The following is a 14,713-nucleotide window of genomic DNA, read 5'->3' on the forward strand; positions in this document are numbered from 1 at the left end:
ACATTTTTCACATTGTTGTCTACAGGATTAGTTTTAGAAACCTTTGTTTTACTTGCTCTAACTGCTATGCTGTCTGCTTTTGATATTACATCCTTAGTAGTGCTTTTGTACTCTCATTCACTTGGAAGCCTCGACACAAAGTAAAAGAGCAAAAGTCTACAACAACTTTTAGTACACAATCTCTTTGTTTATTCAAACACATTGAAGTGCATTTTATACAAATGTGGAGTGCAATGGTTAAATCAGACACAATGAGACCATCCAACAATATAAAACATAACATTTACTTATTAATTCATTTTGAGTACATCAATCCAATAAATTACAATATATACACATCAGTTCAAGGGATTGTCTCAACTTGTGACAGAATTCTAAGAGGATTCACACCAGAGAAACATAAAACATTATTTTCATATTCATGTGTTCTGTGTCTTTCTTTTATGTGCAAGTCTTTTAACCAACCCTATTGACCATTAGAATACCCCCCCCCCCCCTTGATAATCTTGTATCAACATTTTAAAGGGGAGAAATGTTGGAGGGGACTAGTCTTTAGTGCATTTGTCAGTTCTCTTCGGTCTCCACTTCATTCATTTAAGGTGCTAAGCTCTGTGGTCATTGTGCGGATAGGGGGGTGGTGCTGTAAGATGACGTTAGTGGTGAGTGGAGAGTGATCATCAGGACACACGGAGACAGCTTTTCACACACAAAGATCAAGCCTAGGCTAGGAACAAAACAAGAGTTCTCCATTGACGCAGATTTCGTAGTCCTAGCCTAAATGTAATCTGTGTCAGCAAAACCAGCCCCGTGTGTCCAGACGAACACGCAGTGCACAAACAAAAGGAAGTAGTGCTTCTGTGTTGCTACCACAGGGCTTACAGGAATGCGGCAAGCAGGGAGATCAAGTATCACGAGGTTTAGGAGTCTGTTGCCATCGGCGGGCTGGATGGACATTGTGTCTCCCCTAGTCGCTGGATGGGCACGGGCCTTTTGGAGTTTTTGGAGGACATGTGGAAGTCATTGAAGACTGTGATAGGCCGTCCATCGGGGCAAAGCAGCACGCTGGAGTCGGCCTCACATTTGGTGGTTCTTCCCGGCCAGAGTCCCTCCGCCTGGCTGGATCTGAACCCCAACCCCCCTGGTGATAGGACCTCCGACTTTACTATCTGCACCCCCGCCTGGCTCATCTTGATCAGCACGTCCAATGACTGCTTGCGACTCTCCAACGAAGCCTTCATCTCCTCCTTCCTCCTCTCGTTTTCCTCCTCCTCTTCGTCCCTCTCCTCCTCCTCCTCCTCCTCCTCCTCTGTCTCCGTGGTGAGGTCGTCTTTAAGGGAGGCTCCCGGGAGGCCGTGGTCGCCGGTTGCGACCACTTCGGTCACTCCGGTTTGTTCCTTCTTGACCGAGAGGTCCAGGGGTCCTTCGCTCTGCCGGGCCGTCCTCTCCAGTGCATGGTGGATGTGGGAGAGCTCGCTGCGGATCTTGTTCAGGTGTTCCCATAGGTGTCCCTGAGCTGGGAGGTCCTCTTTCTCCAGGTGGGAGATCTTGCGTTCAGCCTCCTGGTACTCCTGCAGGGCCTTGGAGAGGTGGCTGAGGAGGGCAGTGGCTGATTCTGGTTCTGGGGACGCGTCCTCTATCCCTCGGCCAGTGCCGGAGTCCCTGCTGCTGGGTCTCCCGCAGCGTGTAGGAGAAGGCGACTGACTGACTGGGCTGGCGGGGGAATCGGTGTACCACTGCTCTGCCAGATGGGACTGTGACTGAGCATTCGTAAAACTACGGAGAAAGCACAGAGAAGATTGGTTTTTGCAGAAACCTCTAGATACCAGAGTGAAATATGAGTATGGAGTTATAAAAATGTTGCTAAACAGTAGTAGCTAATATTATTACCTGCTGTGAAGGAGAAGCTTTTCGGTTGCCATGGAGATGGGGGTGGTGTTCTGAATGTTCTTGAGGAGGTCAAGGGTAAACCCAAGGGCTGGCTTCTTCTCCGGAGGGGACTTGTGGTTCCCCAAGGGGGCCCCGGTTCTTTTGAGGCCCCAGCTTGGTTTCCCATCCTTGGCTGCTGGCTGGAGCTTGTCCCCTGCCCTGTTAGACGGGTCTGGTGATTCTCGCTGCTGGGACACCCAGCCGGCAGGAGAGGTGGCACCTGGCCTTAGAGCAGGCACCTTCCACAGGTTGACTTTCGGCTGGTAGCTGGGATTGGGCTCCAGGCTGCTCTCTGAGGTCTTCAGCCCCTTGTTGAAGTCGCTATGAGCCGATGATGCTCCGAAGGCATGTTCACAGAGGAAGGGGTAGTAGAACTGGGGCGGTAGGAGGCTGCGGTTGGCCGGGTGATGTGCACTGGACGCCGGGTGCATGAGCTGAGCGGCCGATGCCAGGAAAGGCAGCTGGGCGAGTTGCGCGTGAGTTGCCCCGTTTACATTAGTGCCGACGGTGGGGATCGCGTTCATTGAGTTCATATAGGAGAAGAGGCTGGGGCTCAGGGGGTAACCAACCCCAAGGACAGACAGGTTGAGTGCTGTGGGGTCCTGGTAGTCCACCAGGCCAGGTGGAGGAGGGTAGCAGGGGATTGTGCTGCCCACTCTGGGCTGGGTGCCCTCTGCCTTGGCCTTGTTATTGTTGTTGGCCAGCAGGCGCCACTGTTCCGACAGCAGCCCAGGGGCCGTCAGGCATGTCTTAGGCAGCTTATAGTGCTTCAGTTGGGCTTCCACTTCCACCGATCGGGCCCGGAGAAGCTGGTCCTCCAGGGAGAACATATCGGCCATTAGCAGATCCGTCTCGGGACGTTTACTGGTTCTCTTGGTCGCCCTTTCTGATGACTCCCTGCTTTTGGAGCTTTCTCTGGCCCCCTCTCCCTGTCTGCTCTCCTCCTCCTCGTCCTCCTCCCCTCCGAGGCTCTGCCTTTCGTCTCCTTCCTCCTCCACCGCACACCGTTGACGGGGCCTCTCCTCGGTCCCCGAGGCTGGCCCGGGCTCCTCTTTCCCGGCTGCGGTCCGGAGGCAGTGTGCCTGCTGAAGTGGCCGGAGCTGGTCTGGGTGCAGCAAGTTGCCCTTCTTATAGGGCCAGTCGGACTCGATGAGCAGAGACAGGGAGTTCTTGCACAGGCTGTACTTCATGTGGTTGTACAGATGGGACTTCTCCATGCATGTGAAGGGGCACTGGAAGCACTTATAGTTGTAAGGTTTGCCCCACGGCCGCGGGATGTAGTGGGGCTTCTTGGGCTTGCGCTCCTTGTGTTTGCACACGGAGGTCACCTTGCACGCGTGGTCCTCCTTGGACATGATGGGGAGTTATTTATTCCTCACAGTGCAGGGTATTCTGAGGAGAACGTGTGTGGAGGTCTTGGAGAGATGGGGCTATAGAGATGCAGTCGCTTGGTCCTCTCCTGGCTGGATTTAGTACATTTCTATATTCGTTAATGAAGATTCTTCGAGTTTCTTCAAGCTGTAGAACGCAAGATATTTGTTCTTTTATTATGACATGAAAATTACATGTTTCCATGAAGTCATAATTAAAAAATAAGGCATGAGTGGGGTGTGGTATGTGGCCAATACATCACATCTAAGTCAGCATTTAGGATTGAAACCATGCAGTTTATAATAAAATGATAGAACCTTGTCATGCATATTATATTAGAAGTCAGTCTAAATTTTTAACCAAGTCCCGAAAAGAGAAAGCAGAACGGAATGAGAGTGCAGGAGTTTCTGTGCCGATCGCATGGTGACTGAATATCCCCTAATGTTTCCCTGAGTCTGGCTGCATCGGTGTACGAAGCCGCCATCCTACACAGATGCGTGGATGTGAATATGCGTGGGTGGGACGGGGGGGGGCTAGGTATCAGCATACGTGTATCTCTAAGAGTTGTCATGTGTTCTCTGCCTGAGCTGCTAAGCTGAGTTGCCACAACTCTAACTGTGGGGAGGCCCCCACTCCCCTGTTCTCACTGTACCTGCCACTACTCATTATTTCCAGTGCAGCACCAGGCGCTAGTAGGGCCCAGAGCTGGGGGGAAACAGGCAGCCCCGTGGGGCATGGCACCTGTGCAGCGGGCTCCCACGCATGGCCCTGACCTGGCTACATGCGCTTTGGGCTGGGCCCCTGAAGGCCAGCTAGCGGCGCAGTGGGCCGTGGTTAGGGTTGCACAGGGCGGAGGGGAAGATGGGGCATGGGCCTGGTTTCTTAATGAGAGCCTGGTGTCACGCCCATAGGGCATTGTTAGTGCCAGGGCTGGGATCTGGGTCAGGCAGCATAACACCAAGTTTAACATCTCTCCTCTCACCCGCTTCTGTCTCCACTCTCGATTTCTTGGCTTTGGGAGTTGGGGTGGTGTTCAGGAAGTTTCCGATTGCTCTAGTACAGCTGGACTTTACTGGGGAAGTGACATGGTAAGAAATGTGATGCTTTGGGTTCTACTTTTTTAATAAATCCCAAAGATAACCAAAGCTCATTTATTTAATGTATTTTTCTGCTTTGGGTATTTGGAGTAAATTACTGACTTCTGTATGACATTATAAGGAATTTGTCTTTTCAATACATCAGAGCACTAAATATGGCACATTCCAATATTTTGTAGAAAGGCTTTTAGTTTGAAGAAATCATACATATTTGACACTCTTAAAAGAAACTGTCAAAAATGTCATCAAGAAATGACTACATTTCTTTTCACTTATGTCCTCTATATTTTGAAAATGATGTGGGATATGACAATTGACAACACATTTGACCCCTCATCCATCTATAATAAAGGTGGTTTACATCCCCTAAAGGTAAACACATTAATTGAACCATGCAGATTAAATGTCAAATTAATTCAACATTACAAATCTAAATCAAGTTTTACACACTTGACCTACCCTAGGATCTGATGCAGCTGATTTAAATGCCATTATTAAATGCAGCATTCAGTCAGTCATAAAAAAATTTTTTTTACAATGAACTACTGCCTAATTCTCTCAACGAAGCAATGCTTTTTACTTCCAGAAAAGAATAACTTTTATTTAATGAAACTTTAAAAACACAAAAAGATTAATAGAATTCAGGGGAAAAATAGAACTTTAGAATATTTCTCCACTGTAAGCCAAGCCGCTGGGTTAGCCCTGTGGGTAGAGCAAGTGTGCGAACGAAAGAGTGTCGCTCTTCAAATGAAAAGACCCTGCTGGGAGGCTTTTAATTTGTCTTTCTCCTGGGGTCGTTCGGGGATGAAAGCCTGTGTGATGTTTAGGAGTCCGGGGCTAAAGTAAAATCAGCTTCACACCCCTGATTATTTTCTCTTAATTACGTTAATCATTATTTTCTGTTCTCTGAGATCCCTGGTAAAGACTGATTTAATAATACAATACACATTTCATAAACCATCACTCCACTTATCACACCTCATGTGACGATTATGGCTGTCCCATTCTGAGGACAGAGAAACAGAAAATGACCTGGACTTCACTACATTATCTGCATCTCACTCTAACACAGGGTGGCAGGCCCTTTCACAGAACCGTGTTCTGACTGGCTCCTCAGAACTTGTCTGTTTGCATCGGACCATGTGATTGGCTCCCTCATCTACCCCCGAGGCTCTAACCTGGCCCCAGAGCTCATAATGGATCCTAACAGCTGCTATTAGGAGCAAATCGATAAAAATCATTTTCCCCTTTACATTTTTTTGTGTCGGACACAGAGTTAGTGGCCACCATGCCCTCTAGGCTGGTGACTCTGCGGTCTTGTTTTAAGCTTTTAGGGGCTTGTAATCGGACAGGCCTAATCGTTTCAGATTCGGCATTTATTGTTTCAATTAAGAAGGCTCGCCTCACTAAAAGCATTGACACGTTTTGTACAATAACAACCAAAACCAATAACCTTGGATGGGTTGGGGGAAGAGGGAATTTTTAAATGACACCAATATGAAGTGTTGTTCTGTTGGCTATGGACAGAAATTCACATTTGATAGCATGCTGAATTCTATTAACCCACTACAAGATTTAATATGAACAAATGTTGCCTTTAAATACAGACAACATTCTGAATTCAGAAAAGATAAGACTTACCTAAGATGGTTGCTTGCGGCAAACTTGTCAACTTGAAAAAAGACAACGTTTCTGAAAGAGAGGAAGAAACCATTTCAAAATTAATGTTATTATAATTATATATATTATCACCATGCAACATACTTGATAACTCTGTGATGTTGTATAACTGATGTTCAATAAAAGCTGTCAATATTCAACAACACTTTTAAGTACAGTCTTTAGGACTTTTACATACATGTGTTGAATTGGATTCAAACTCCAGAAAAACGTTTTTCTTTGGCTGCTGCTAATAGAATCCTCATAAAACATGAAATACCTACCTAAATACCTACTATAAGTATTATAGAATTATATTTAATTAATCATTCGAGGTGACAATAAAATAATTGAAAAGTTGTTTTAAGTTGCAGAAGGAATCCAAATTGATGATATCAAAACATTCAATAACCAATATATTCCTCTATTCGTGTATTTTAAATAAAATACAATAATTAATTCAGTAACTTTTTAAAAATACCTCGGCTTCAGTCCTAATTTGGACTTTGATAGACATTGAATTCAAGTCACACAAAATGAAAGTGTTTTTATTCTAGGCAAAATTGCTTATCCTATTCTCTTGTGAAATTGTTGATGTAGAATTTGGCCTAAAATAAAGCTGTAGTTTGAAATTAACAAAAATATCCATGACACTTCACATCCCCAGTGAATTACTGTCAAAATTTTGATATTTTTTTTTTTTGACTGAAATGTAGAGAGGGAAATGTTGATAATAACCTTAACATAATAAGGATAATATTTTAATGAGATACTATAGTAATCGCATATTATACATATTTCTCCTGAAATATTAATGCATATTCCAATAATGTCAAATCACCGTTGAGTTATGTTCTAACCTAGTCTCCCATGGACGATGGTCTGTGGACCAATTATCTCAATTAGCCTACCAACCACTGACCAAAACTTTGAAGCTAAATAATCTAAAAACCCAGTGTTAGGCTTTATTGGATATAAAACACGGAAATACATTAGGTGTTCTTACCTGGTGTGGGTCTGTGGTGTCTGTCAATTCTTTGTGTCCAGCAAGACCAAGCACACAGCGCATATCCCGCTCAAATGGGAGCGCGAGAGCGAGTGTGTGGGAGATATATATTGACTAGAAGCATCGCCTTGGGGCGCTACAATACAGAAGCTCCCTCCTCCCTTCCCCGGTCTCGTCACATGTGTTGTATACCTTGCAGCAAGGATACAGTAACGAATTAAACAGTATTGGCAAAGGTTGGTACAGCATTTAATTTGAGGTAGACTCTAGGTAGGATATCATTCTGTACAACGTGCTTGTTGGTTTTCATGAGACCTGGTGACGCTCGACTTCTAAACCTGTTTGAACGAGGTGTTTTAAAGGTCTTTACAAAGTAGGTACCGCTGCCAAAACGTACATTAGTCCGTAATGATTCAGCTGTTTCGACTCTCGCATTACAATACAAATTGGAATAAAATGCTGAAGAGGTTCCATTTTATTGTCGTGTTTTCCCCCGTCTTTTTGTGTTGCACCTGCTAGCCAGCGTGAAGATAGGCCTAATGTGCAAACTTGCTAATCGTGGACATCTCTTTGAACTACTAAATATGTAGAATGGATGTTTTGCCAAGTGGAGACACAATGTATTAATAATAAATGCATATTATAGCCGACATGAGAGGTATGGCCTGGTTAAGATTTCTAATAGGCCTAGTCTGCAGAAGTTTGCGGTTTGGTTTGTTCTTGTTAGTTCAGTCATACATACCTTTTAGTGGATGGTTTAGCCGCACTCGTGCATATTTCAACATATTGGCTTGTAAAAACTATTAGCCTATATTCATAAATAAAGAGCGACTAACGAAATTACATGTAGCCCAGCATAATCTTATGTTTTAAATGTGTCCATTTTAGTATTTCAATTAATATGACATATCAACGATACAAATGGATAACATTCAAAGTTTTTCTTTCCATTGCAGTTCAAAAGATTTCATCATCAAGGTAGGCCAAACATCCAGAAATTGTTTGAAAGTTCTAATATTTGTCAATGACAAAAGTAAATATAAAACCCAAACGAAATGGCTGTCAGTTAGAAAAGTGAAATAAATAGGGAGCTAAATAACAGAAGGGAAACCATGTGGAGAGGGAAACATAGCTGTCAGTCTGTGAGTTCTATGGATGTTTATGTGTCAGATTGTTCCACATGAGGTAGCTTGGAAAATGTGCTGGTGCACTGAAGCCTGCAGAAGGCTACAAACAGACAATTGTACTTGTCAAAACCACCTTTCATATTTATATATTTATATATATATCTCCACTGATGCGGGAACATTACAGTGTAAAATAAATTACACTGTAACGCTACATTTCTGAATCCCTGAGGCAAATTCAATAAGAAGAATTACTCATTATTGATTAAACAATTGATTAAAAAATATCAAAACCTATGTTTATATGTAAAATAAATGTGTACGTACCTACTGAGTTTGACAGCGTGTGTGGCTGTATTGACTCTGAGTAAACGGGCATGTCAGGTGGAAGTGCGTCTGAGGGTGGTCGGGGGCTCTTTCTGTTCCGCTTGGCCACACACACACACACACTGCCTGTGTGGCCGGGCGGTCTCATTGCTACACGACTCGGCACAGCCGCCCAGGGAAGTGATTAGTGTAATGGCGCCGGGGCACGGGATAGGTTACTGACCTGAACTGTGAGATCACATCTGAAGGCAAGGACTGATGTGTGTCCTATCTGACAGCTCACACTCTCTCTCCACTTCTCTTTCTCCTTCACCTCGCGACTTTACCTCCCATCTCTGCTCTCTCTTTCTCCGAAACCTCCATCTCCTTTTCACTCTATTTCTCCCACACTCCCTTTCTCTCTTAGCCTGTGGCTGGCTCCGGGTCAACTCCAGGTTCTCTTAATTTTTCTCCTACAGTATCTGGCTGTGTGGAGGCGTGTGCGGGCCCCTTTGAGAAAATGTCAGTGTCCGTGTGTCTGGGGGAGTCGGGGGCCCTTCACGAACCATCAGGCCCGCTGTCACACTGCGCCGGGCAAATGGAGACTGACAGAGTGCTCCATAGGGCCTAACCATCTGTACAAAATGTGACAGCAGGGGAAAGAGGATGTCTGGCAAATCAGGAAGTACGAGAAGGAGAGGTTGAGATGGAGAAGAGGGAGAAAGAGAGAGGGAGTCAGTGAACAAGGAAGAAGTAGAGAGAGAGCTTTTGCTTCCACTTAGGAGGTTACGTCTGTTTTTTGAAAGGGAGAGAGAGGACAGAGAGAGAGAGAATAATTCCTCCTCCAACAGTGCAGACAGTCGGGAGGAGATGTCAGTTCCCCACGTTATGTGCGAGGCCTCAGTATCAGGAAATCCATGCACGTTCTAGCACTGTGGGAATTTGACGGGTGTAACAGGATCTCCCCTAGCTTTAAACCTCTTTATCTCACAGCTTGTTTACACCAAAGGGAGCGAGGCTGAAGGTACGACACCGACAGTGTCTCTAGTGTGTTGTTGTATGCTGAATTATTAGATCTAGTCTTGTCGTTCTGCTGGCAGCCCTAGCAGGGTTTAGTTTCAACAAGGGTTTTAGGTTTAAGTTTGGTGTACTTCCACCCTGTAAAGATATGATGAGACTTCTAAGATTGCACTTTTTTCAGTGCCAGGGTTGGATGTGTTTAGTGGGTTGTGCTGGTGTAGTGAGGGTGCTCACAGTGAGGCATCTGGGAAGGCTGACAGGAGCACTCTATTACGACGCACAGAAAGGAACCTTAGGGCTGCTACAACACTGCTGCTGGGGAGATCCAGCTGTGCTGCCCCTGCCAAATGTACACGCTTACACACATACACAAGCACGCTCACACGCATACATTCACGTATGCATACGTGCACGTACGTACGCACGCATGCAAACACACACACATTCGTGAAACACACACACGCTCCCCAGGGCTCCAGACTGGGACTAAATGGTCATGTTTTGTGACCCTTTTTCTGAGCTTTTCAAGTAACATTTTTAATTGCCCACATCAGTGCAACCTTTAAATACAACCTTTTTTGTTTCTCCAAGTTTAATGATTTGATCAAACACTAATGTGAATTTTTTTTTATCTGTAATGAAACTTTGTCTGTTTCGCAAGTTGCGTGTTTGCGACACTCTCATTCACCCCTAATGCCAACTGTGACAATAGCCTCTTCTGGGTAGCTTCTGCCTTATGCAATGAATTTTCAACATGATGCCAAAGTATGGAATAAAGTGAGGATGCTATAAGGATGTGGTTTACAAAGTTCAAATCAGAGACCTTTCTCAACAAAGAAACAAGCTTCCTCTATCCAAAGTATGGTAAAGATACAATATGTGCTTGGGTTATTGGCATTATAACGGACAATTTATAAAATGTCCTCCAGATCAACCTACATACTTGCCTCATCCTCCTACATACTGACACAGACATCTGTTAGTGAAAAATTCCAACATTTTTGGAAATACTTTGCAGTTCTCAAACTATGTGCTCACCCTCACAGGCAGCTAAACACTTCAGTGTAATTGTATTGAAGCTGCAACTAGACCTACATTAGTTATAAATGCATTAAGAAATTCTCTTTGAATGCCTAGTAGTTATAAATGTACCTCATTTAAACCACACATTTACAAGTCTAAAACTGGTCAGCATTAACCTTCTATTCTGAAGGAGAGGCTTGTACGTAAAATTGTGACTTGAGTTTTCAGTTTATTGTTTGCCGGCAGTGGGTCATGGGGTGCTCTGGGCAATACTGACTAAAATGAACAAAATCAGTCAAAATATTCGTTTTTTTCACTGAATGACTCAAAGATCCAAGTCATTAAAAATAAACTTCCCATCACTAGTTCTTATTGGTCAAATTTAGCATGTCAAAGCACATGGAATTTACAAAAGTGTAGGGTCGTTTCTGTAAATAAAATAAACATCTTAGCGTACAGGGAAAATAACAGTATTTTTCTTTTGTAGCAGACAGACATACGCCACAATGCTAATTGCTTTATTGTAGAAGTAAAGACAGCAGTCTAAACATAAAGTAAATTGAAATTACTGAATCATTGTAGAAATAAACTAATAAGCCATTATTTATACACTTTTTCTAATGTAATTCACTTTGAATTGCCCTGTGTATGAAATGTGCTATATAAAAAACATGTTTTTGTTATAAATATTTTTTGGGGGATGTGACCAAATCATGTGCTGGTGCCACCTACTGAAAAACTCAGTAGAAATTGTTAGTCTGAAGCCCTCCTCCCCATTACCAAGGTGGACTGCGGGTGGATAGATGGGTGGATGATACAGTAGGTGATGGTTGCAGACTAAAGAATGGCCTGACTGAGTCTTTTGCCCAGGTGAGTGTTTAGTCTTTGAAGCTTTTTACCATTTTCAAATGCCTGGGTTTAGGGCCTGGGGTGGAATAGCTAACAGCTTCTCTCTAAGCCCTGCGCTGCCAGGCACATTAAGTAAACTCATATCGCTCTCAGCCACAATCAATTATTGAATAGCCCGTCCCTCCTCCTTCCTGTCGTTTTCAAAGGAGAACAGCTCCTAACATCAGTCCCTCCCCTGCTTAACCAACACAGCGAGCACAGGCCTGTGGTGTCTTCCTTTGTTATAACCCTGTTTCCAAAAAAGTTGGGACGCTGTGTAAAATGCTAATAAAAACAGAATGCAATGATGTGCAAATCATCCCTATATTTAATTGAAAATATTACAAAGACAACCTATGAAATGATGAAACTGAGAAATGTTATTATTTTTGGAAAAATACATACCCATTTTGAATTTGATGGCAGCAACACGTTTCAGAAAATTTGGGACAGGAGCATCTTTACCACTGTGTTGCATCACCTCATTTTTTAACTACACTGTAAGCGTTTGGGAACTGAGGAGTCCTATTGCTGTAGTTTTGAAAGTGAAATGTATTCCCATTCTGCTTGATATAGGATTTCAGCTGCTTTGCAGTTCGGAGTCTACTTTGTTGCATTCTTTGTTTCATAATGCGCCAAACATTTTCAATTAGGTGACTGGTCTGGACTGCAGGCAGGCCAGTTTAGCACCCAGTCTCTTTTTACTACCTAGACATGCTGTTGTAATATGTGCAGAATGTGGTTTGGCATTGTCCAGTTGAAATAAGCAAGGCCTTCCCTGAAAAAGACGTAATCTTAAAATTTTTATTAGTCAGACCACAGGACAGTTTTTTATTTCGCCTCAGTCCATCTTAAGTGAGAATGCGGCAGTAGTTCTGGATCTTGTTTATATATGGTTTCTTCTTTGCATAGAAGAGTTTTAACTTACATTTGTGGATGTAGCAACGTACTGAGTTCACAGACAATGGTTTTTGGAAGTGTTCCTGAGCCCATGCATTGATGTCCACTACATAATTGTGCTTGTTATTAATGCAGTGCTGCCTGAGGGCCCAAAGATCACAGCCATCCAATATTGGTTTTCGGCCTTGTCCCTTGCATATAGAGATTTCTCTGGATTCTCTGAATCTTTTTGAATCTTTTAATTATATTAAGGACAGCAGATTATGACATTTCACTCCTCTCTGGAATTATCTTTTAATAACCAATCATGTTACTGACCTGTTGCCAATTGGCCTAATTAATTGTGTGATATTACACCATGTTTCGATTTTGAACATTACACAACTTTTCCAGTCTTTTGGTGTCTCAGTCCCAACATTTTTGAAATGTGCTGCTGGCATCAAATTCGAAGGGGGCACATATTTTTCAATAAACAATCAAAAAGCTCAGTTTCCACATTTGATGTGTTGTCTTTGTACTATTTTCTATTGAATGTAGGGTTTAAAGGGATAGTTTGTCCAAAAATCATATTTTGGTGACAGTCCACTTACCCTGAGTTCTTCTTTCAGACACATTTTTTTTAAACAATTAATTATTCAGCTCTATCTCAGTCAGTAATTATCGTTATTAGCATTTTACTAATTCATGAATGGAAACGGTACGCACAGGTATTGCAAAGCTGCATTGCAAGCAGAAAACTACTCTAAAACACTCCAAACTAAGGTGGTGTTGTTTACCTCAAAGAACATGGCGATGTATTGCCGAGAATATCCGGAGGTAATTTGTACTTGGTATTATAACATAGCAATCATAAGTATTACTTACAATCTGTCTTGTCTCCATGGGTTGAACTGAGTGACTTGATGGAATTGCATTTGCCTTTAGTCCTCTTCTAAGGGAACATGGGTCACAATGCTGTGCAGGTAAAAGATTTAAAAATGTTGTTTGTCTCGTTGGCAAAGTTGCTCCATTGATTGTCCCACAACACGACTCGGGAGAGGCAATGGCAATTGAGAGGTGTTGTCCCAATTGCAGAGCAGGTAGAATTTAATTAACTCAAGATCCACGAGCAGGCATACAGCATGGTCATATGTGAACAGACAGAACTCGACTAGTCAATACAAACGAAGGATATCCAGAAGTTCAAAGTTTATTTATCAAATGCATTGAACAACACCAGCAAAAGCAAGCGCAGATATTAGCATTTTACGCATCGTCCCAAATTTTTGGGAAATGGGAATATTTCAGAATACAATTTACGATTTATATATTAGTTTTAACAGAAAGTCAGTAAGTAACATGGAATAGTTTAATCTATAATAACTATGTGGTAAAGCCTAATGGTCATATGTATGTGATTCCTACCGAGCCTGAGTTGTTGCATAACACCCACCTGCTCTCTAAAGTTAAATCCAGAATATTTTTTGTTCTGCAGTACAGCATCCTTTACGCATGCTGCAAAATATACGTTTGTTAAAATTATGATCCTGTCATTCCTTGACTGCGGTGACATAGTCTTTAGGTTTGCCTCAAAAATGCTCCTCCAAAAGTAGCCTCTGCCATCCACAACCTGCGCCTATTCAATCATCTCTGTGACCTTTACACTAGTTAATTGAACCACCCAACACACATCACACCAGTCTCATTGGTAGCAACCTATCAGTTCCTTTTAGGTAAATGCCCCCTCTACTTACGGTCAACCCTTTATACTCTGCTACTCCATTAGTAACATGTGCTCCAGTAGTGGCACTGCTGTCCATAAGTATTTAGGCGTGACACAAGATTTGTTGTTTTGGCTTTGTACTTCAGCCATTGGGATTTTCAAGTAAACAATGACGATTACGTTTGAGTACAGACTTAATTTCAGCGTTAATTTCAGGGTATCTTCATTCAAAAGAGATGATCCATTTAGAAATAACAGCACGTTTCATACTCTATGTCTTATTAGTCAGCTGTGTTTGTTTGCATCATTAGTGCATGCACAAGAGAGCTTTCAATGTCTAGTCTACGTTATAGGTTTTGTATTTGCATTTGGAGTCAGTTGCTAGGGTTTGAAAACGCAAGGACCAAAGAACTGTCAATGCAAGTCAAGCTGGCATCATGATGCAGATGAATCAGAATCGATCAGAGATGTAGCGAAAACATTACACTTGCCAGAGTCAACGGTTTGGTACATTAAATGAAAGAAACGACTGGTCATCTCAGATATGTCAGTTGGGCGGAAGCTGCGCTCCTGCACATAGGGTCGAAATGAGACCTTGTCAGGGCTGAGTTCCTGATGTTCCACGGGCCAGGAGATAAACATTTTAGATACATTTTTGCTGGCTGCTCCAACCTATTACCCTGTGATC

At 43.1% G+C, this 14,713-nt stretch overlaps 1 protein-coding gene across 1 annotated transcript; it reads right to left on the reverse strand.

Moving 5' to 3' along the window:
• Window positions 1–212: 212 nt before the first annotated feature.
• Window positions 213–7,300, reverse strand: prr35 (proline rich 35). The gene is made up of 4 exons (XM_010888807.3): window positions 7,060–7,300; window positions 6,036–6,086; window positions 1,888–3,444; window positions 213–1,773 (listed from the first exon to the last, which is right to left on the reverse strand). The coding sequence occupies exons 3-4, from the start codon at window positions 3,279–3,281 to the stop codon at window positions 918–920; spliced, it is 2,250 nt and encodes a 749-aa protein (XP_010887109.1). The 5' UTR covers window positions 3,282–3,444; window positions 6,036–6,086; window positions 7,060–7,300; the 3' UTR covers window positions 213–917.
• Window positions 7,301–14,713: the final 7,413 nt, after the last annotated feature.

The sequence above is a fragment of the Esox lucius genome, chromosome 5 (assembly GCF_011004845.1).
Source record: "Esox lucius isolate fEsoLuc1 chromosome 5, fEsoLuc1.pri, whole genome shotgun sequence".
In the NCBI taxonomy this organism is placed as follows: Eukaryota; Metazoa; Chordata; class Actinopteri; order Esociformes; family Esocidae; genus Esox; species Esox lucius.

What these genes read in the sequence shown, in the direction of transcription:
- prr35 (XM_010888807.3), bottom strand. Translation starts at nt 3,281, where the DNA reads ATGTCCAAGGAGGACCACGCGTGCAAGGTGACCTCCGTGTGCAAACAC. An exon ending in AAGCTTCTCCTTCACAGCAG is followed by an intron (nt 1,774 to 1,887) that starts GTAATAATATTA and finishes CTTTCTCCGTAG; the next exon opens with TTTTACGAATGCTCAGTCAC.